The 24598-nt window shown below is 40.5% G+C and overlaps 2 protein-coding genes across 4 annotated transcripts; one reads left to right on the top strand and one right to left on the bottom strand.

Moving 5' to 3' along the window:
• Positions 1-603: 603 nt before the first annotated feature.
• Positions 604-14913, bottom strand: LOC131943526 (uncharacterized). Its single transcript, XM_059303702.1, has 7 exons — positions 14740-14913; positions 9131-9438; positions 8178-8417; positions 7260-7400; positions 5709-5811; positions 4787-5241; positions 604-2301 (listed from the first exon to the last, which is right to left on the bottom strand). Exons 1-7 carry the CDS (start codon positions 14783-14785, stop codon positions 649-651), a joined length of 2946 nt encoding a protein of 981 aa, XP_059159685.1. The 5' UTR covers positions 14786-14913; the 3' UTR covers positions 604-648.
• A 132-nt stretch (positions 14914-15045) lies between these two features.
• LOC131943524 (uncharacterized) lies at positions 15046-19351 on the top strand. Of its 3 annotated transcripts, none has more exons than XM_059303698.1 (5): positions 15046-15122; positions 15955-16062; positions 16897-17349; positions 18480-18569; positions 19055-19351. In XM_059303698.1, the coding sequence occupies exons 3-5, from the start codon at positions 16934-16936 to the stop codon at positions 19212-19214; spliced, it is 666 nt and encodes a 221-aa protein (XP_059159681.1). In that variant the 5' UTR covers positions 15046-15122; positions 15955-16062; positions 16897-16933; the 3' UTR covers positions 19215-19351. The 3 variants fall into 3 exon arrangements, with proteins under 3 accessions (XP_059159681.1, XP_059159680.1, XP_059159682.1); XM_059303697.1 differs by having other exon boundaries at positions 15955-16052; XM_059303699.1 differs by having other exon boundaries at positions 15955-16052; positions 16915-17349.
• Positions 19352-24598: the final 5247 nt, after the last annotated feature.

Consider the following 24598-nt stretch of genomic DNA (forward strand, 5'->3'; position numbering starts at 1 on the left):
GTGTGGGGAATAAGTTTTTTTGCACATTTTATATGGTATCAGTACCAAGGGAGATAACCAATTATATATTTTTTTTAATTATTGTCACTGATTGCATCCCTTGTTTTCTTTGCACTTCCTAATTTCAAAATTGAGGAATCTACTATCAAACTCCACTGACTGACTACAAACTTACTAACTACCCTACTGACTGGTTCATTTATTCACTCTGCTGATTGACTAATTGACCTACTGACATAATTATTCCCTGTATTCGCAACAATAATTAATGTACTAAAGTTAGCAAAGAACATTAACGAACTAGAATAAACGGGAGGACAGATGTTGTTTTATAAATGTCGTATGTTTTTATTTTAAATTTTATTTTTAATTCTAGGGTCGGGAGTAGCTACAGTTGCGTTGGTCTATGGGGCGGGGCTAGCTACAGTTGCGTTGGTCTATGGGGCGGGGCTAGCTACAGTTGCGTTGGTCTATGGGGCGGGGCTAGCTACAGTTGTGAGGACCGTAGGGGCGGGGCTAGCTACAGTTGTGTTGGTCTATGGGGCGGGGCTAGCAACAGTTGTGAGGACCCTAGGGGCGGGGCTAGCTACAGATGAATTGGTCTATGGGGCGGGGCTTACCATAGTTGTGTTGATTGTTGGGGTGGGGCTAGCTACAGTTGTTTTTGTCCCGAGGGGGTGGTGTTGGGATGGGCAAGACACTGCCGTAGTAAATAGTCTTGTGGTTGAACACATTGATCACATTCCCCATGATATCTAAACTTTTCCCATTGTCGTCCCGGAGTTCATAAACTTCCTTCCTGTATTCGATTCTCTGTGACCGGGGCAGAAGTTTGCGTTGCGGTACGATTCTCTTCATGCTCGGGCTGCGCCGGCGTTGCCCAAGTTTTGTTGACGTCACTTTCCCGCCGTCCCCGCGGTCTTCGGCTACTTCCGGTTTCCCGTCCAGTCGTGCGGACCAGGGGCTGATGTCGTTTTTCACCTTGGTGCCCGCGTCTGCCCGTGGCCTGATGCCACTGGTGTCGGACAAAGTCGTCAGGGGCATGTTCATGTCTGCTGCGGACACCATGTGGGGCGTGAGGGAGCGCGTCCCCTCGATCATGTTAACCAGTTCCGTCTCCATACCCTCCGTCTCTACCTCGCCGGGCGTCGTCGTCTCTGCTAAATTCTGTTTTGTTTTTGTTTTTTCTTTAGAGCCGTTTCTTCTCAAAACTTTTTTCTTCCCAACCAGACATCTCCCACCGGGCATGCTCTGAACCTGGGTCGCCTTGGACTCACTCGTCACTTCCGGGTTGTCCGAGTCGTTGCCGCTCACTGGACGGCCGGCAGACGACCTTAACCGGACATTTTTCCCGTTTTTTGACGGTGGGATGCAGCTCGCAGACAGACATGTCTTCTGGGCGGAGTCGACTCTCTTGTGGGCCACGCCCCCCTGGAGATGTTCCGTCACCAGTTTCTTCAGCTTGATCTTGTTCTCCCGCTGCCGGAGCAGGCGCTTGTGTTTCTTGGTGAGCAGCGCAGCTTTTCGGTTGAGCGATAGGTAGACCAGCCCTATCTTGTGGTCGAGAGAGATGAGCTGCAGGTCCCTGAGTCTGGTCGTGACCATCACCCTGCTGATCTCGCTCGCCATCCGCTCCAGAAGCTTCAGTGACGAGACGAACAGCTCGTCCTGCAGGTCGGGGTTCTTGATGGACTGGAGTTTTAAATTCTGCAGGTCAGTTTCCAGAGCTGACTTGCTGGTCAAGCTGACCTCGGCCGGGTTCGTCCAGCCGGTGATGGGCGGCTCCACCCAGGGGCGGCACCGGACCAGCAGGGACTCGACCTCCGCCGTGATCCGCCGCAGGGTGTCGCTCCACAGGTCGACGCACGCCTCCTGAAACACGTCGATCCCGGCCACCACCGTCTTGATGGTCTTGAAGAGATCCTCGTTAAAGCACACGACGGGCAGGTCGGCGTTGTGCACGAAGTCTTGGACCGTCTGGTTGCCATGGTTACTGACCAGCGCCAGGTTGGTGTCCAGCTTCTCCTCCTCCTTTTTCAGCCTGGTGTATTTCTTGTAGGCGGTCATTGACCTCGCTGACCTCTCCTCCTCCCCCTTGTGTAAGGGTTTTAGTTGCTCGTACAAGATATCGATACAGCTAAAGATGCTAGCAAGTATCGATTCTTGAAAGGCGCACATCTCGCGACGTAGAAGATCGCCCACGACAGGGTATCGGTCGCTTCTCATCTTCTCCAAGTACTCGTCGCATGCCTCCAGGGTGTTCTCTACGTCTTCGATCTCATAGGACAGCAGCGCCGTGCTCTAGGACAATAAGAGGACATGTTACATCAGCGTGGTGCTCTAGGACAATAAGAGGACATGCTACATCAGCGTGGTGCTATAGGACAATAGGAGGACATGCTACATCAGCGTGGTGCTATAGGACAATAGGAGGACATGCTACATCAGCGCGGTGCTCTAGGACAATAAGAGGACATGTTACATCGGCGTGGTGCTCTAGGACAATAAGAGGACATGTTACATCAGTGTGGTGCTATAGGACAATAAGAGGACATGTTACAACAGCGCCGTGCTCTAGGACAATAAGAGGACATGTTACAACAGCGTGGTGCTATAGGACAATAAGAGGACATGTTACAACAGCGCCGTGCTCTAGGACAATAAGAGGACATGTTACATTAGCGTGGTGCTCTAGGACAATAAGAGGACATGTTACAACAGCGTGGTGCTATAGGACAATAAGAGGACATGCTACATCAGCGTGGTGCTATAGGACAATAGGAGGACATGCTACATCAGCGTGGTGCTCTAGGACAATAAGAGGACATGTTACATCGGCGTGGTGCTCTAGGACAATAAGAGGACATGTTACATCAGTGTGGTGCTATAGGACAATAAGAGGACATGTTACATCAGCGAGGTGCTACAGGACAATAGGAGGACACAAGTTACATCAGCGTAGAGCTCTAGGACAATAGGAGGACACATGTCACAGCAGCACCAAGTCAACACACACAGACACACCACGTCATCAAACCAAGTCACTACTCACCCAGTCACCACACACACCAAATCACCGCACACCAAGTCACCACAATCAAGTCACCGCAACCAAGTCACCACACACACCAAATCACCACAACCAAGTCACTACACACCCAGTCACCACACACACCAAATCACCACACACTCCAAGTCACCATACACTGTACACACACCAAGTCACCACACACCAAATAACCACACACCAAGTCACCACACACCAAGTCACCATACACTAAACACTCCAATTCACCACACACCAAGTCACCATACACTATACACACACCAAGTCACCATACACTATACACACACCAAGTCACCATACACTATACACACACCAAGTCACCATACACTATACACACACCAATTCACCACACACCAAGTCACCCCACACGAATACACTACGCATCAATTAACTACACATCAAGTCACTAGACATCATGACACTACTAACCTGTGGATCTAAACGTTTGCTTAAATTTCGACTGAGCATCTTCCATTCACCACACACCATGTCACCACACCAGGTCACCACACACACCACGTCACCACACTAAATCACCACACACACCAAATCACCACACTCACTGTCACCACACACACCACGTCACCATACACCAAATCACCACACACACCAAGTCACCCCACACCAATACACTACGCATCAATTAACTACACTAGACACCATGACACCACTAACCTGTGACGTGACATGTTACCTTACGAAGTGACGTGACATCTTAGCTAACGAAGTGACGTGACAGCTTATCTTACGGACTGACGTGCCATCTTACCTAACGAAGTGACGTGACATCTTACCTTACGGAGTGACGTGACATCTTACCTTATGGAGTGACGTGACATCTTACCTAACGAAGTGACGTGACATGTTACCTTACGAAGTGACGTGACATCTTACCTAACGAAGTGACGTGACAGCTTATCTTACGGAGTGACGTGACATCTTACCTTATGGAGTGACGTGACATCTTACCTAACGAAGTGACGTGACATCTTACCTTACGAAGTGACGTGACAGCTTACCTTACGGAATGACGTGACATCTTACCTTACGAAGTGACGTGACATATTACCTTACGAAGTGACGTGACAGCTTACCTTACGGAATGACGTGACAGCTTACCTTACGGACTGACGTGACATCTTACCTAACGAAGTGACGTGACATCTTACCTAACGAAGTGACGTGACATCTTACCTTACGAAGTGACGTGACATCTTACCTAACGAAGTGACGTGACATCTAACCTTATAAATTGACGTGACATCTTACCTTACGAAATGACGTGACATCTTACCTTACGGAGTGACGTGACATCTTACCTTACGGAGTGACGTGACATCTTACCTTACGAAGTGACGTGACATCTTACCTTACGAAGTGACGTGACATCTTACCTTACGAAGTGACGTGACATCTAACCTTATGAATTGACGTGACATCTTACCTTACGTAGTGACGTGACATCTTACCTTACGAAGTGACGTGACATCTTACCTTACGGAGTGACGTGACATCTTACCTTACGGAGTGACGTGACATCTTACCTTACGAAGTGACGTGACATCTTACCTTACCGAGTGACGTGATATCTTACCTTACGGAGTGACGTGACATCGTACCTTACGAAGTGACGTGACATCTTACCTTACGAAGTGACGTGACATCTTACCTTACGAAGTGACGTGACATCTTACCTTACGGAGTGACGTGACATCTTACCTTACGGAGTGACGTGATCCGCCGCTCCCTGTCCCTTAGTGACTTGGAAAGCGCCTGCATATGCTCCAACAGCTGGGAAATCTCCGTGCACGGGTTGTTGATGGACGGGTTGTTCATGACCGGGTTGTTGATGCACGGTTTGTTCATGACCGGGTTGACCATGACCGGGTTGTTGATGCATGAGTTGTTCATACACGGGTTGCCCAGGCTCGGGTTGCACACACACGTGCTGGTCGAGTCAACCACACAATGACTGGCGACGTCCCCCTCACCCCCACACGACTGGGTTGCCTCCCTTAGCATGTTCCCCTTGTGCTGGCGCCTCAGGACATACTTGACAGGGAGACAACTGGGTATTTTATTATTCTGGTCAAGTAAAGCCCTGTTACTTCCCCTGGCCTGAGACATTTGACTGGAGAAGTAGTCGTTGATCACAAAAACTTGTTTTTGAAGTTCTGAAATAAAGAAAAACAAATATGGTAAACTTTTTATTTTTATAATAAATGTGAGAGAAAGTTGTCTCACTTTACATCTAATTTAACCCGTTAAAACACTAAATAAACTGGACCTGTCAAAATCGTTTTTTAGTTGTTGTTTTTTTTTTAATTGATATGTCCTTGCAACCAACCAGTACATATAAAATATTTGTAAAAAATTTTTTATAAAAGCGTGTCAATGTTGATATGTAATTGTTAACTGTTAAATCTGTTTGGAAATATAAACATTAAATATAAAGATATCATTATAAGTACTTTGACTTGAGGCTTACACCTGAGGTAATTCTGTCATGTAAACCTAATCTACCAGATGGCTCACCTTTGGCTTCCTGTACTCTCAGTACCGTCATGTAAACCTGTCCTATGGCTCACCTTTTGCCTCCTGTACTCTCAGTACCGTCATGTAAACCTGTCCGATGGCTCACCTTTTGCCTCCTGTACTCTCAGTGCCGTGGTGGAACTGATTTGTTTAAACTTGTCGTCCCCAAACAATTGGGTCATGCCAGCCTTAGGGTCCCTCAGCCACACCTGAAATACATGCTGTGTCTTAAAGACGTGAGGAAACAATGGCACCTCTATTGGACAACAACGTCATGTGCGTAACGTGTGGTGCCATGAATTGGTGTGTTCTTGTTGCTATGATCTGGGCGCATTTCTTTATCGGGAGTATGGCTAAGGTAAGATTACATTACTTATATATTTACTTATATATGTAAATATATATATATATATATATATATATATATATATATATATATATATATATATATATATATATATATATATATATATATATATATATATATGCCCTAAACAGAGGCGTAGCGACCCTTCCCGGCGCCCGGGGACAAACTTTTCGATTTGCACCCCCCCCCCTTCGAGATTTCGATTTGCACCCCCCTCAAACTTTCGATTTGCACCCCCCTCAACCTTTCAATTTATTTATCCAACCCATTTTGGCGCCACCTAAGCTCGGCGCCCGGGGACATATGTCCCCCCCCCCCCCCCGCCCCCCCCCTCGCTACGCTACTGGCCCTATATATATATATATATATATATATATATATATATATATATATATATATATATATATATATATATATATATATATATATATATATATATATATATATATATATATATATATATATATATATTTATTTATTTATTTATTTATTTATTTATTTATTTCTTTCTTTCTTTCTTTCTTTCTTTCTTTCTTTCTTTCTTTCTTTCTTTCTTTCTTTCTTTCTTTCTTTCTTTCTTTATTTATTTATTTATTTATTTATTTATTTATTTATTTATTTATTTATTTATTTATTTATTTATTTATTTATTTATTTATTTATTTATTTATTTATTTATTTATTTATTTATTTATTTATTTATTTATTTATTTATTTATTTATTTATTTATTTATTTATTTATTTATTTATTTATTTATTTATTTATTTATTTATTTATTTATTTATTTATTTATTTATTTATTTATTTATTTATTTATTTATTTATTTATTTATTTATTTATTTATTTATTTATTTATTTATTTATTTATTTATTTATTTATTTATTTATTTATTTATTTATTTATTTATTTATTTATTTATTTATTTATTTATTTATTTATTTATTTATTTATTTATTTATTTATTTATTTATTTATTTATTTATTTATTTATTTATTTATTTATTTATTTATTTATTTATTTATTTATTTATTTATTTATTTATTTATTTATTTATTTATTTATTTATTTATTTATTTATTTATTTATTTATTTATTTATTTATTTATTTATTTATTTATTTATTTATTTATTTATTTATTTATTTATTTATTTATTTATTTATTTATTTATTTATTTATTTATTTATTTATTTATTTATTTATTTATTTATGTATATGTATACTTGCGTATGAAGACAATAGCAATATAAACACTGGTATAGAGTAAAAACGCACCTGTCACCTACCCGAATGTCATCCAAGAACAACGAGATGGAATCAGACTCCGCCTCCTTACGTTCCAGGAACATGCCCCGAAAGTCGTTCAGCAGGAACTCGAACTGGGATCGTATGTTGGCGTCATCCACTAAACGTAGGGCGTTGAATACCTGTAGAGTCATGTACTGGGTTAGAGATTACACGAAAGACAACGTAATGTGTTGTGTTTAAATACACTAGAGCTCTATGCTACTGACCAACTGATAATTAGGGTGTGGATATTTTCCATGGTTCACACATGAGTTATAGTATTTGTTATTGTTATATTGGTGGGTTTTTTGTGTCAACAGCTGGTAGCCTAGAAATTTTTACAATAACTGGTGTTACCTCAGGTAAGATAAAGTTAAACTTGGACTGGTAGTTAATACCTCAGGTAAAATAAAGGACGTCGGTTACCTCAGGTAAAATAAAGGACGTCGGTTACCTCAGGTAAAATAAAGTTAAACTTGGACTGGATGTTAATTACCTCAGGTAAAATAAAGTTAAACTTGGACTGGATGTTAATTACCTCAGGTAAAATAAAGTTAAACTTGGACTGGATGTTAATTACCTCAGGTAAAATAAAGTTAAACTTGGACTGGATGTTAATTACCTCAGGATAAAATAAAGTTAAACTTGGACTGGATGAAGGTTACCTCAGGTAAAATAAAGTTAAACTTGGACTGGATGAAGGTTACCTCAGGTAAAATAAAGTTAAACTTGGACTGGATGTTAACTACCTCAGGTAAAATAAAGTTAAACTTGGACTGGACGAAGGTTACCTCAGGTAAAATAAAGTTAAACTTGGACTGGACGAAGGTTACCTCAGGTAAAATAAAGTTAAACTTGGACTGGATGAAGGTTACCTCAGGTAAAATAAAGTTAAACTTGGACTGGATGTTAATTACCTCAGGTAAAATAAAGTTAAACTTGGGCTGAAGGTATTCCAGGTCCAGGGAATGTTTCCAGGCCACCATTTCTGGAAGTCTGTCCGATGTATCCACGGTACTGGGGGTGGGGGACAGAATCTCATCCACCGACTGGACCATACCGGCAAACTGACCCTCGTCCGTCTGACTTCCGGTCAGCTGGGGGTGCTCGGGTGCTGGGGTGTAGTAATGTTCCTGCTGGCTGCGTTTGTCTATCGTCTGTTGGTAGGTTAGTTTAATTAGGTTAATTAGGTCTAGTTACACTCATTACCGCGTCATTAGTGAATCGAATAAATCATGCAGACTTAGAGAATCGAACACTTCATCACGACATACGAACAACTCAAGTTAAATCCAACACTTCTAGACCTGGATAAACTTGAGAATCAAACATCTCTTGTATAGTACAAGAAAAGTTGTAGTAGAATAGAATGTAGACTAGAGTTACCTCCCCGAATAATGTATGATAGAGTTTAACTAGAGTTACCTCTCCTAAGCATTGGAGAATAGAGTAAACTAGAATTACTTCCCCTAAAACTTGAAGGATAGAATGAAAAGTCGAGTTGCCTTCACTAAGCCTTGTAAAATATAATGTAAACTGTAGTTACCTCCCCTAAGATTTGTAAAATAGAATGTAAACTAGAATAACCTACCCTAAGACTTGAATGTAATCTCGAGTTACCTCCCCTAAAAATTGGAGAACAGAATGTAATCTCGAGTTAGCCCCCCCCCCCCCCCCTAAAAATTGTAGAATAGAATGTAAACTCCAGTTACCTCCCCTAAAAATTGTAGAACAGAATGTAAACTCGAGTTACATCCCCTAAAAATTGTAGAGCTTAATGTAAACTCGAGTTACATCCCCTAAAAATTGTAGAGCTTAATGTAAACTCGAGTTACATCCCCTAAAAATTGTAGCATAGAACTCGAGTTACCTCCTCTAGACTAGAGATGCCGTTCCTGCACTTGTTGATCAACTCCGTGGCTCGCCTGATCTCCTCTAGGACGCTGGTAAACGGCTGATGTCCCACGGCAGGCAATGGCTGCTTCACAGGCGCAGGTGTCGCCTGTCTCACAGGCGCAGGTGCCGCCTGTCTCACGGGCGCAGGTGTCGCCTGTCTCACGTGCGCAGGTGTCCCCTGCTTGACGTGTGCTGTGCTTGACAGTTTGGTATGTCCAGGTTGAGCCAGTTTTCCGGGCGGAGGTCGTGAGTTCCCGTGGCATGGATGATTTTCCATAGGCGCTACATTTGTAAACTCGAGTGTTAATGTTTAAACGTGTTTAATAGCATGATTTGTGGTCGTTTTGTATATTATTTCATTAATTAACACTTAACGCTATTGTTTATCCGTATATACAACAAAACAACACCACGGTTTGAACAATTATTCATATATATATATATACTAGCCGTCCCGGCCAGGCCCTGCTCTGGCTTCTGTGAAAAACCTTTCTGTTAAAGACCATCACCTGTGTGTTTAGTAATCATCATAAACCCGGCATTGCCCACCCAAACCACAACCAACCAAAACCAAAACAACAAAACGCAAACATAACGCTAACACAATTACAAATACAAACGAAAACAAAAACTTACAACAAACCAACCACAGCCACAAACACCAATACGAACACGAAGAAAAAAGCAAACGAAAACAAACCAAATCCAAACACAAAACCAACCAAAAACATAAACACAAACCCAAAGAAAAAACACAAACGAAAAAGCAAACGAAAACAAACCAAATACAAACGCAAAACCAACCACAAACCCAAAGAAAAAAAAACACAAAAGAAAAACAAACGAAAACAAACCAAATCCAAACGCAAAACCAACCTCAAACACAAATACAAACACAAACCCAATGAAAATAAAACACAAACGAAAACGAAAAAAGAAAGAACAAAAACGAACCAAATCAAAACGCAACCACTAACGCAAACCCAACCTAAACACAAAGAAAACACTAACGCGAATATAAACGCAAAGTGCTCACGGGGCTGAATCGCCTACTTCAACTTAATAAACGACTATAGTACCCCAACTTATTCATAGTCTTTTGCACTCACTTTAATGAACGTAGGCGCGAAACCGAACACGGGAGGCCCGGGACCCCAAAAAGCACCCTGTCTGGGCGCCAGAGGACGCACCATGACGTCACCGCCTGATTGAACTTAGTAAACGCCTATAGTGCATAACTTATTTATAGTCTTTTGAACTCACGCGAACGTAGATACCATAGCGTACACCGGAAGGCCCGGGGCGCCAAATAGCACCCTGTCGGGGTGCCGGAGGACGCCCGGATTTGATTCACTTAAAGACTATAGTAACCTTTCTTATCCATAGTCTATCGCACTGTTTAAAACAAAATTATGCAGCATAGCGCTCACATGATAGCCCAGGGTGCCAAATCAAACCGTGCAGGGGCGCCGGCGGACGCGCCTGTTTCAATTTAGTGAACAAAAATGATAATACTCCAAGCTTATCCGTAAATGGAAAGAAATAAACGTATCTGATTTGTAGGACCTGGCTTATTAAATGTTATTGATTTTTAAAAAAAAATAATAATTATTGAACAGTATGTTCAGTGTATAGAATAAATAAAAGGCAGTGTTAAAAATACCTAACGACATTGCACTTAATCAATCCCCGCTAATTGTGTAATTATTTTTTTTTTCTTAACACCAAAAACAAAGTAATAAAATGTTAATTCTCTCTTCTTAAGGATTTATTTTTCATTAAAGGGAAGTAACTTTGCAGTCAATACATTTCCGACACAATTTTAGAAATTTTATAAACGTCGATACACTTTTTAAAAATTTTATGTCGCGTTCATAATTGAAAATTATTCTTCTAAGTAAATGGAATGAAAATTGTTTTTAAAGACTTTCAATGGTAATTTTTCGACTCGTAAATTTAGACTTTGAGCACGATAAAAAATCTAACACTTAAATCCGTAGAACTGTCAACGACAAACTTTTTTTTGCCACACGTTACAGAACTGAGCTTTGTATATTAGATATATATATATATATATATATATATATATATATATATATATATATATATATATATATATATATATATATATATATATATATTATCTGAATGTCTCGAGATATTCACATCTGCTAAATTTGTGGAATTTTAAAATTGTGAATGAAGTAGAACGAATGCACTTTACAAAATGTACAAACATGCCGTATTACTTGGCATAATAAAAACACTAATGAAAGCTATTACTAGTAAATTATATTTAATATGTTTTCGTTAACACACACACACACACACACACACACACACACACAAAATCTGGTCTATTTTTTAGATTGTTATAAAAAATCTTGTTTACACTCCAACTAATAAAAGACGAATATGGACGGCCATTTTAGCATACAGCTAAATGTATCGTTTAATTTCACTTTAACATCAAGTTCAAGCTATAGGTGCTACCATAGACACCAGTGGTTAAGGGTTGTCGTAGAAAAACAGCTGATTCTGTTAACTCTAGGCTTTAATAAAATAACATCTATCTGAAATGTTTGATATATCGTTGACCAACTAAACGATGGGAACTAATACTATTCATTTTAAAATTAGAGAAGTTTATTGTTGTGAGTAGCTGTTAATGTTATTTGGTCAATTCAAATCTACTAACAACAAGACCCTATTATTCAATAATTCTGTATTCGGTTTTTGTTTTAACTTGTAGCGTGTGATGAATTGTGGCCGCCTACTTGATTAATAATTAAGTACTTTACTAAGGGAAGTGACTCCACTCATACACAATTCATAAGTTCCGTTTTAGTGTATTAGACGGTGGTGGGGGGAGCGGGAGGGGTCTGCTAGGTTAGGACACAAATAATCAGCAATTTCTTGTAATGCTTGTGTTTTTTTTCTGCGTGTTTTTTTAGTAACTGTGGTGTAAGGTAATTTTGAGTGTCTTTAGTATACCCGCACTATAAAACATTTAAGTGGTTTGATAATTTGTTCGAATCCAAATCACCACACACCAAGTCACCACGCACCACTTCAAAACACACACACACACACCACGTCATCAAACCAAGTCACTACACACCCAGTCACCACACACACCAAATCACCACACACCAAATCACCACACACCAAGTCACCACACACACCAAGTCACCACACACACCAAGTCACCATACACTGTACACACACCAAGTCACCACACACCAAGTCACCACACACACCAAGTCACCACACACACTAAGTCACCACACACACCAAGTCACCATACACACCAAGTCACCACACACACCAAGTCACCACACACACCAAGTCACCACACACCAAGTCACCACACACACCAAGTCACCATACACTGTACACACACCAAGTCACCACACACCAAGTCACTACACACACCAAGTCACCATACACTGTACACACACCAAGTCACCACACACCAAGTCACCACACACCAAGTCACCACACACACCAAGTCACCACACACACCAAGTCACCATACACTGTACACACACCAAGTCACCACACACCAAGTCACCACAAACCAAGTCACCACACACACTAAGTCACCACACACACCAAGTCACCATACACTGTACACACACCAAGTCACCACACACACCAAGTCACCACACACCAAGTCACTACACACACCAAGTCACCATACACTGTACACACACCAAGTCACCACACACCAAGTCACCACACACACCAAGTCACCACACACACCAAGTCACCATACACTGTACACACACCAAGTCACCACACACACCAAGTCACCACACACCAAGTCACTACACACACCAAGTCACCATACACTGTACACACACCAAGTCACCACACACCAAGTCACTACACACCAAGTCACCACACACACCAAGTCACCATACACTGTACACACACCAAGTCACCACACACCAAGTCACTACACACCAAGTCACCACACACACCAAGTCACCACACACCAAGTCACCACACACCAAGTCACTACACACCAAATCACCACACACCCAGTCACTACACACACCAAGTCACCATACACTGTACACACACCAAGTCACCACACACCAAGTCACTACACACCAAGTCACCACACACACCAAGTCACCACACACCAAGTCACCACACACACCAAGTCACCATACACTGTACACACACCAAGTCACCACACACCAAGTCACCACACACACCAAGTCACCATACACTGTACACACACCAAGTCACTACACACCAAATCACCACACACACCAAGTCACCATACACTGTACACACACCAAGTCACCACACACACCAAGTCACCACACACACCAAGTCACCACACACACAAAGTCACCATACACTGTACACACACCAAGTCACCACACACCAAGTCACTACACACCAAGTCACCACACACACCAAGTCACCATACACACCAAGTCACCATACACTGTACACACACCAAGTCACCACACACACCAAGTCACCATACACTGTACACACACCAAGTCACCACACACACCAAATCACCACACACACCAAGTCACCATACACTGTACACACACCAAGTCACCACACACACCAAGTCACCACACACCAAGTCACTACACACCAAGTCACCACACACACCAAGTCACCATACACTGTACACACACCAAATCACCACACACACCAAGTCACCATACACTGTACACACACCAAGTCACCACACACCAAGTCACCACACACCAAGTCACTACACACCAAGTCACCACACACACCAAGTCACCATACACTGTACACACACCAAATCACCACACACACCAAGTCACCACACACCAAGTCACCACACACACCAAGTCACCATACACTGTACACACACCAAATCACCACACACACCAAGTCACCATACACTGTACACACACCAAATCACCACACACACCAAGTCACCATACACTGTACACACACCAAGTCACCACACACCAAGTCACCACACACCAAGTCACCACACACCAAGTCACCACACACCAAGTCACCATACACTGTACACACACCAAATCACCACACACACCAAGTCACCATACACTGTACACACACCAAATCACCACACACACCAAGTCACCATACACTGTACACACACCAAGTCACCACACACCAAGTCACTACACACCAAGTCACCACACACACCAAGTCACCATACACTGTACACACACCAAATCACCACACACACCAAGTCACCACACACCAAGTCACCATACACACTAAGTCACTACACACACCAAGTCACCACACACCAAAGCACCACACACCAAGTCACTACACACCAAATCACCACACACCAAATCACCACACACCCAGACACCACACACACCAAGTCACCACACACCAAAGCACCACACACCAAAGCACCACACACCAAGTCACCACATATATCAAATCACCACACACACCAAGTCACCACATATATCAAATCACCACACACACCAAGTCACCCCACACCAATACACCACGCATCAATTAACTACACATCAAGTCACCACACACCTATTCACTACACATCAAGTCACTAGACACCATGACACCACTAACCTGTGGATCTAAACGTTTGCTTAAATTTCGACTGAGCATCTTCCATTCCTATTGCACGTGAACTTACATCATGCGAGTGAGTTATCAGAATGGCGATCGCTCAAAGACTCACAAACTAGCCGCTACATTTTGGCCTAACACAACATACTGATGTTATCTAATACATGTTTACCTTACAGCCTTTCGCCACTAACCACTTCCGTTCACCAGGAGTGGGTATTCCCGCAGTGGTTTATATTGATATGTTGTTCGCAACGCAACCTCACCGCTGTTTGCGCACCAATCTAAATATAGCATCATCGCACAAAAGGGTCGTGGCGCGTCATTTTGCGTGATGCAGATGGGAATAAACATGGAGAGTTTATAACGTGGTGGTAATACAGGTAGGTTTTTTATACCTTGTAAAGCTAATCAGTAAGTTAATCACAAACAGAATTTACCAGAAAAAGGTTTTTAATTTACGTAGTAACATTTAAATATATATGTTTTATTGATAGAAAACTTTTTTTTCAAAAGCTAGCAGTTTAAAACTTTGATCAAGATCTAGCTAGAGTCTAGTTTTATTTTTTGGACTTTGAACTTTTAGTAGACCCAACACTGGGGTGAATGCAACAATAATTCAGTTCGTTGTTGAATTTATTTACATTCGCATTTCATGCAATATCTAAACACACAATTGTATGCACATTCCATTAGATGAGAAATAGGGTGGCATAATTTGATTTATTACCGGTAGAAGAACTTAAATTCTAAAAGCCACTCCTAGAATTAAGGTAGGAGAATAAAAGATAATTTACTGGTTATAATCACATGGTTATTTGATCATCATATTTTCTTGTTAGTGCTCAAGACTTAAGGGGCAGGAGGAGTAGAGTTCTTCTATTTCAATGACTTCAGAAAATAAGGATAGTGTGGTCAGCACTCTGTCCAGCCGCTCTAGTTTTGCTTAACGAGAGTCAGGTACCCATTAAAGCTGGGTGGACTCAGGGAGGTACTGCAGACTCGAGTCTGAGATCCGAACTTCCGACTTACTGGTTAGTATTTGTGTGCTGTACCACCCGACCACGTCACTCCACGAACTGGTTATTTCAGGAAAAAAATAGCTTGACACTGCTTTTAAAAAAAAAAAGAATATGACTTCAAATCGACACTAAATACACAATGCAAGTCTAATGCCAGAGGTGTGCACGATAAACAGATGTTTACCTTCCACAGGACGACAGCAGAAGATGTGAGCGGGAGAGGTGAACAGTTTCCGGCAACTTTCTCCAGGTTCCATCAACATACCTGGCCCACCTGTCTTCTAGTCGTCGGTAAAGTCTGGTCTGTAAAGTTTGGTCTGTAAAGTCTGGTCTGTAAAGTTTGGTCTGTAAAGTTGGTGGAAATGTTTGGTCTGTAAAGTTTGGTGGAAATGTTTGGTCTGTAAAGTTTGGTGAAAATGTTTGGTCTGTAAAGTTTGGTGGAAATGTTTGGTCTGTAAAGTTTGGTGGAAATGTTTGGTCTGTAAAGTTTGGTGGAAATGTTTGGTCTGTAAAGTTTGGTGGAAATGTTTGGTCTGTAAAGTTTGGTGGAAATGTTTGGTCTGTAAAGTTGGTGGAAATGTTTAACTTAAGTAACACTTGCAACAGAAGTTAACTCGCAGATCTAGTCTAAACGTTAAACGACACTTTCGCTTTGGCGTTTGGAGCAGAGTTTCTTCAAGGCTTCTCTTCAATGATAGTTTACCGCTCCACCCCCCCCCCCCCCCGAACGAAATAGAATTTATATAGAAAACATACTTTTACCAGTGTCCGCCCCCCGGAAAATGTTGTCCGCCCCCCCCCCCCCGAAAATATCAAGTGCCTCCCCCCCCCCCCATGGAGGTAAAAGGTCTGGAAGAAACACTGGTTTGGAGGAATAAAATATATTTGACTCTAAAGCACCACCCTCTCTCTCTCTCGCTCGCTCTCTGTATGGTTATATATACATACATATATATATATATATATATATATATATATATATATATATATATATATATATATATATATATATATATATATATATTATATATATATATATATATATATATATATATATATATATATATACCATTTATATATTTATTTTTATTTCTTATTTGTTTTGTTGTTTTTTTCTATTTATTCCTATATTTAGGTGACCTCCACGTTTCAGGCAACACCCCCACCCAGACATGGAGCACCAACACCGCCCCTGCCATCCAGCATCCGACTACAACTTTCAGCACGCACAGTGGATCAGACACAACCCCGGCGTGACCCTGCCCAGACCCTCGTCCCTCCACGAGGCCAAGGCCGGCCCACCCCACCCTGCCATGGTGGTCCCCTGCTCGTGTCAGCAGCCGGTCATCGAGCCGCACGTGCTTGACTCGTGCCAGAGGTGTCTGCCGGTCAACAAGGTCACGTGCCCTGACGCGGCCACCTACGACGGCGACTGCACCAAGTGCTGCAGCTGCTGCAGCCACCAGAAGGAGCGGCCCCTGCCCACGCCACCCCCGGGCTGGAGCTACTGCCCCCCAGAACATAAGGATTATAGAACCTTGATTCGGCCTAAAAACCCTAACGCATCCCCCAGCGATCGACCTGCAGGGTAAGAGTTTGTTGTTGTTATTGTTGTTGTTGTTGTTGTTGTTTTTTAAATCGTAGTGTATGCAAGTACGTCCCACATAAACTTACTAGCACTACTTTACTTGAGTGGAGTTGGTCTAGCGAATCCGGGTTCAAGTCAGTAGACCGTCCCTTAGTTCACCCAACTCTGATTGGTAGGCCTACCTAACTCACGTTAGGGAAAGTAAAGGCGGCTGGGCATAGTGCTGACCACACTATCTGTTCATATACCGAGGTCACAGAAACAAGTGAACTCTACTTCTTTTGCCTTATAGACCGTCAGGTTTGAAAGGGAACTTTACTTTTTACTTTACTTGAGGGAGCGTGTGGTCGAATAGTAGAGCATTCGGCTGCTAACCCGAATGTCCGGATCCCGTCAAGTCTCAGCGACGTCCCTGTGTCAACCCAGCTCTGATGGGTACCCGACTCACGTTAGGGAAAGTAAATGAGACTGAGCATAGTGCTGACCACTATGTCGAGGTCTCTGAAACAGATTAACTCTACTTTACCTGCCACGTGAATCTTGAGGTTCTAAAGGGTTCTTTACTTACTATTACTTGACTTAAATTAGAAATGTTCCAACATACCATCCTATAGAAACCTATCTATTAAATCTTCGCACCTAATCATTATAACATTTTGATTACTAATTGCGTGCATTAGAATAACCAAACTAATGAACCTGAAAAGAATAATGTAATTAAGATGAAAACAAAGTATTTGAAAGTTGATAAAACGTCACCAAACCAAGCACACACACACGCACATACGCACGCACACGCACTCACATACATACACGCGCACACACGCACACATACTCTTACTCGCACGCACGCACGCACACACACAGGCATACACACACATACACACTCGCACACACACGCGCAAATACACGCGCACACACACACACACACGCACGCATACCCACGCGCACAAACGCACACACACAGAGGCATACACACCATACACACACGCACACACACGCATACACATGCGCGCACACACGCATATACGCGCGCACACACGCACACATACAGGCATACACGCGCACACACACACGCACACACACACTCGGCTGTATCTGTGCGAATAACCTCTTCATATCTCCTCCAGCACGCCCTACTTTGCTCAAGAATCCAAGTCAAGCTGTCCACCTGCCCAGGCACCTGTAGCTAAGAAAGGTGGATTTAACTTTGATGACTGGCAAGTTGGGTTTCAATCTTTCAGTTTTAGATACTCTATAATAGCATGTCCTTGAGTTTAGATACTCTATAATAACATATCCTTGAGTTTATATGCTTTATAACAAAATATCCTGGAGTTTAGATACGCTATTTATACCCTCTTGTTTAGATACTCTATTGTAACATACACTTGAGTTTAGATACGTTTAGTTAACGTTTTATGTTTTTCATGTGGACTTTTAGTGTTTCTCTTGTGTTTATATGATCGTGTCACTTTGCTTATATTTATGTGATTGTGTTGATGTGATTGCTGTGTTGATATGATTGTGCTGATATGATTGTGTCACTTTGCTTATATGTATGTGTGTGTCGATATGATTGTGCTGATATGATTGTGTCACTATGCTTATATTTATGTGTGTGTGTTGATATGATTGTGCTGATATGATTGTGATGATACGATTGCGTTCATATGATTGTTTCGATACGATTGTGTTGATCCAGGATGCAGGTGTACAACCCCATAACTGTGCCGGACAACATGGAGGGCCACTGTATCCCCTCGCTGTGCACCTGGTGTGCCCCCGCCTACGTCGACTGCTGTCCCCATTACAAACACCCCAACATGTACACCATAGTCAAACAAGGGTTACCTCCCTTCTGAGTTGAGTCATCTCCCTTTGATGATCCATGAAGAAGACACAAGAATGATTGTATGCATCACAAGAGCAGTTACGACATTAAAAAAAAAACTTAGTGAACTTTCAATCGGGTAGTAAAGGGAAGTAATATTCATAAAAGCCATAGCATGTGAATCTCTACTTGTCTCGCTTTGAATTGTATTTTTTACCTTTTTCAAGTTGATTCAAGAAATTTTATTTTTAAAATTGGAGCTTTTTTGTTTAAGATTTTGTTTTTATGAAAATCAGTTCAGAATATTACATTATTGGTTTCAATGTGAGGGTTCTAGCAAACTGTCCGGACCGCTACAAATATCCTGGCAGATACATCTATCCTAGCAGATACAACTATCCTAGCAGATACAACTATCCTGGCAGATACGATCTGCTAATACATGTTTTCTCTCCTATATGGGCTGCTGTCCCCAGCTGTTGAGTCTCATTTGCCTATATCTAAGTACTAGGGGTCAGTGTGGTCGGGTCGGTAACAAAACAACTTCACTGCCTATACATATAGGACGCACGTGAATAAGTTTGGATCGCTCCTCGTTCTCTAATTTCCAAGGAAATGATCTCATGGTGTCTAGAACTCCTGAGTTCTCTCCCTTATCCATTTAAACATACGATAGTTATTTCCCTTTGTCTCCGCGGCGCACTGGACTCGAAATAAAGCGGGGGGGGGGGGGTCCTAAATTCCATTAAACCAGGCTAGAGTAATCTACATGGCAAGGCAATCTCCATTCCGTAAATCCTCTCCGTCCATGGGATTATGTAATACTTCCTCGTCCATCGGGATCATTTAATACCCCACCCTCGTCACATCGGATAAATCTGAGTCTATATGTGTCTTCATCTCATTCATTCATTCACCCCCCCCCCCCTTTCTGTAGCGCCAATAGAAGTTAGTGTAATGATTTCCTAGAAATTGGGCAGACACAAAAAATTCTTATTGATAAAACAACATTAGCATAAGCGAGTGTTGGGGTCTGAATAAATCATATCTCCCCGCGATGGGGCACTCTGGCACCAGATATTGGAGAGATGCAACATCCGGTCCTAACCCAGCCGTTCGTATTTTAAAACACTAACAAAAAAAGGGCTCGGATGATCGGGGTAGATGGGGATATCTCCGTCTAGACAATCAAATATACATGGCGTTGTTGGGGCTTAGGTACAGGAGAATACAGGCTGGAATCGCCTGGATCTCTTGTCATAATACGCTCATATGCTTCGTAAAAATATCAAGTAGCCGGAGTTTTTTTCATGTTCAATTTACATTTTGAAATTGGTTTTATTTTATTTTGATAAAAAAAAAACTTCATACTTTCACTTTTTCAAAAATTCATAGCTAATTTTTTTTTAAGTTATTTTTTTAAATGTTTTAGAAGTTGTAGGTTTTGTGGACGTTGTTTTCTTGCTGATTATTTAAATAACTTTTTGAGGTTTGGAATTTTTTAAAGTTCCTAATTGGCAAAAAATTATCTTAAGCTCATCATACGGAAGACCAATCGAATTAAAAGTCGAACGAATTTGTAGGCAATCTATAAAATGTATTCATTTATTTTTGGATACAAGAACGAACATATTTCTTGCAAATTAACGCACAGGTGTGTGAGTAATACCGAGAAGCATTAGTAGGCCTACTTTCTACATCTATCATTATTTTTTTTTAATTAATTAAGCATCTAATTATTTAAAGTTCGTGTCGCTTTGCATTGTCATCGGGTCTTGACCTATATGTCAAGTTCGCTGGAAAAGGTGTCAAAGCTTGTAAAAAATAAATTATTTTATGCACTAAAAAATTTTAAAAGAATTATTATCTTTAAATATATAATGATTTATATTACTATAAAGAAATCGTGTGTTGTTCATACAAATTTTACTAGGGTGTACCTAATTCATAATATAGCGATACAAGCTTTTGTTGAAAGTTATAAATAGTAACGCTTTATTAAAAATTTTCTTCTTTTCATTGCATAATAAAAACTTTTATAATAACAAGTTTTTATTTATATTTTTACTTTCTCGTATATACGAAGTATAGAGAAAGTCACTGATACGGAAAAACATAATTTTGTAATTTTGTCCGTATGTCTGTGTGTATGTCTGTGTGTCTGTAAACACGGTAACTTGAGTACCGTTACAGCTAGGTTGATGAAATTTCATATATAAGTATCTTATCAAAATCGTAGATCCGTGTCAACTTTTGAGTGATTTCTGATAACCGGAAGTGGTACTTTTTTACTTTGAATTTTTCAAAAGACTATAACTTGAGTACTATTTCAGATAGATAAATAAAATTTTGCATGTAAGTAAAAGATCTAATTCTCTACCTTTTTTCAAATTTTGAGTAATTTCCGTTGACTGGAAGTAGTAATTTACGCTATTTCCAATTTCTCAAAAAAACGCATGGAAATTTATAAAGTACTAATAATATTGCGCACTATTATGCACATTTTATTTGGCGTTCACTGGTGCGCAATTCTTTTTTCTACGAGATTTTATTCTATTTTAAAAAGTTTAAGTATTTAAAATGGATTAAAATTCATGTCTATATCCCGAGTTCCCATCCCATGTTTTTTTATATAAGAATATTCGAGAAAGTTTAGTGGAGATCACTCCCGGTTTATTTTACTATATTAAAGACTATTTATGATTATTTTCTTATTTTTATTGCATTTAAAAGCTTATTATTTTAAAGGTTTTAAAACTAGTTATTGTATGTCTTGTAATGTTCGTTTTTTAAGAGTCATTTTTTAGTCCCCCAAATCATGTTGTCAGCTGTAAAATTAATGCTAGGTACCTATATCTGTAAAATTACAGCAAACATTATAAAAAAGTATTACTAAAACGTGAAAAATGACCATAAGTTTTCCTGAAATGGTTTCAATTGCTTTAGTCCAAATATAAAACTGTAGAGTGATGAACTATTCGGGTCAATATATTTTTGTTAAAATAAAGAATCGAAATTAAGCAAGTTGCCAATTTTTCCTGAGCAGAAGTTTTGCTCATTTTCACCTACACAAAATCAAAATCCGAGCGAAAACATAACATTTTATTGCATTAAACGAAATCTAATCAAATCATACTTGAATTCTTTCATTTATTTTGTATACACACCTAAAGCATTCGCCTACTCTACCATTAACACAAATGTCCCCTCAACACACACATATCCCAATTAGCCATTTTTAAAATGGACCCTGAACATCCCACACATTTAAAGGATCTCAACCCCCCCCCCCCCCCCCCAACACAAAAAATGAACCTTTCATCCCCTCACCACAAATGGACCCCGCAACCCCTACACATTATATGGACTACCCCACACATTAAATGAACTCGCACATCCCCACACATTAAATGGACATCACACCCCACACATTAAATGGACATCACACCCCACACATTAAATGAACCCCAAACCCTCAAACATTAAATGAACTCGCACAACCCCACACATAAAATGGACTACCACACCCCACACATTAAATGGACCCCACTTCTCCCACACATTAAATGGACCCCGAAGCCCCTCACACATTAAATAGACACGCCTTCAAACCCCTACTTATAAATGGATGCCCCAACCCCCACACATTAAATGGACCCGCCTTCACACCCCCACACATTAAAGGGATTTATCCACACACACACATACACACACACATTAAATGCATCCACACCAGCCTCACACACCCCCCACATTTAAAGAACCCCCAACCTCACACCCCCACACATTTAAAGGACCCCTACCCTCACACCCCCACACATTTAAAGGACCCCCACAACCAAAAACCACGCACCAGTGGCCTGTCAAAGCATGAATCCTGCTCCCATCCTTGCCTTGATTAACCTTTAATTTATGGAAATGCCAACAGATGGAGAGACTTCGAACAGGAGACCACAAGTTCAACATTTAAACCATTTGCTTTTTTTTTTTTTGGCCATCTTTTTTTTTTTTTAAAGTTGTTCAATCACACTGAGCGGAGAAACTTTGATTTAGTTATGTAATTAAACAGGCCTACGTAGAAATACATTATTATATACATAAATTATATATATATATATTTATATATATATATATATATATATATATATATATATATATATATATATATATATATATATATATATATATATATATAAAGTTTGTCTATACAATAATATATCAACAGTGTGAGACTTATTTATTTTTATGCATTTAGCGCTTACATTATTCAAGATCAACTTTATTTGATTGTGGTGTCTTTAACGTATCATAAGCGGACGATTAATATACTTGAAGAATGATAAAAAAATCTAGATCTATTAAGATGTGTCATTTACTACTAGATCTAGTCGTTTGGTCTATTGCTGAGAAAAGTGAACGTTGGTTAGTTTTAATACTCATTTTCGACTTCCTGATTTTATGAATAAAATAAAACGTCAAATGAAACAATAATTCCTACTAAGTTGTTCTGGTATAGTCTTACATGAGTAGATGTTACACGTCTATTATACGGGTGTATACTGTATATCATTATTAATAATATAATGTAACAGTAACTTTATATATGTACTTTTACACGTCAATTATATTGATGTATTCGTTATCTTTAACAGGTCAATTAGCTCCAGCTAATCCCAGCAACCCGATCAATTAGCAGAAAATAAAGCTCCCCCCCCCCTCACCCTGTCTTCTCGGACCTCCGAGCTTCGGGTTTATCAAGGCAACCATCTCGTTGACCACTTGACATGCCCCGCTTCAACATTTGTCACACACATCAACATAACTCCTTAAAACCCCTGCATTTTCCTTTTAACATTTCAAAACAAAAGGGGTAAAACTCTGCAAATCTCGGCGGCGATCAGCCAGCGTTGTCTTCCCCCTTGCTCCCCTAAAAAACATAATTACACCAGTGTTCATAGCATTAAAGGGAAAGTGCTGATTAATTCAAAATTGATTAGCCCGGCTGTAGTTTGTCGTTGCCGGTAAAGGCCGGGGTCGTAGCCTCGATGTCACATCGCATCCCCTGATAGGATCACCGGGCTCTGCTCACCCTCTAGCTCTGATAGCGCCGTTTTCATTTCCATGCAAATGAAGGCGCAACTTTTGGCGGGCACGAAGACCGGCGCGTCTGTCAGTTTGCTTCTTGGTCCGCGCTCAAGGATTTTAGACTTCATTTTTGACAAACGCTGGGCCAGATAGAAAGACAGATAAGATTCGCATAAATTTGTTTTCGGGCTGATTTCCCGTTTCTTCGCCCTTATTACCTTGTGTTGGGGGTGTTTTAATTAAGACGTTTGAATCAGATTTGCTTTTTTTATCTTAAGAAACCATTTTATTCTAACTTCTTTCGAAAAGAGCAGCGGCCATTTGGTTCTT

The sequence above is a fragment of the Physella acuta genome, unplaced genomic scaffold, assembly GCF_028476545.2.
Source record: "Physella acuta isolate Inbredline_101_S28 unplaced genomic scaffold, ASM2847654v3 ptg000458l, whole genome shotgun sequence".
NCBI classification, from domain to species: Eukaryota; Metazoa; Mollusca; class Gastropoda; family Physidae; genus Physella; species Physella acuta.

Bases quoted from the DNA above. Each gene is read 5' to 3' on its own strand.
- LOC131943526 (XM_059303702.1), bottom strand. From the start codon at position 14,785: ATGGAAGATGCTCAGTCGAAATTTAAGCAAACGTTTAGATCCACAG. The intron at 5,242-5,708 runs GTGAGCCATCGG...TCTTTATTTCAG, and splicing joins GAGAGTACAGGAGGCAAAAG to AACTTCAAAAACAAGTTTTT. The intron at 2,302-4,786 runs GTAAGATGTCAC...TTATTGTCCTAG, and splicing joins GGATCACGTCACTCCGTAAG to AGCACGGCGCTGCTGTCCTA.
- LOC131943524 (XM_059303698.1), top strand. From the start codon at position 16,934: ATGGAGCACCAACACCGCCCCTGCCATCCAGCATCCGACTACAACTTT. The intron at 17,350-18,479 runs GTAAGAGTTTGT...TATCTCCTCCAG, and splicing joins CCCAGCGATCGACCTGCAGG to CACGCCCTACTTTGCTCAAG. The intron at 18,570-19,054 runs GCAAGTTGGGTT...GTGTTGATCCAG, and splicing joins GGATTTAACTTTGATGACTG to GATGCAGGTGTACAACCCCA.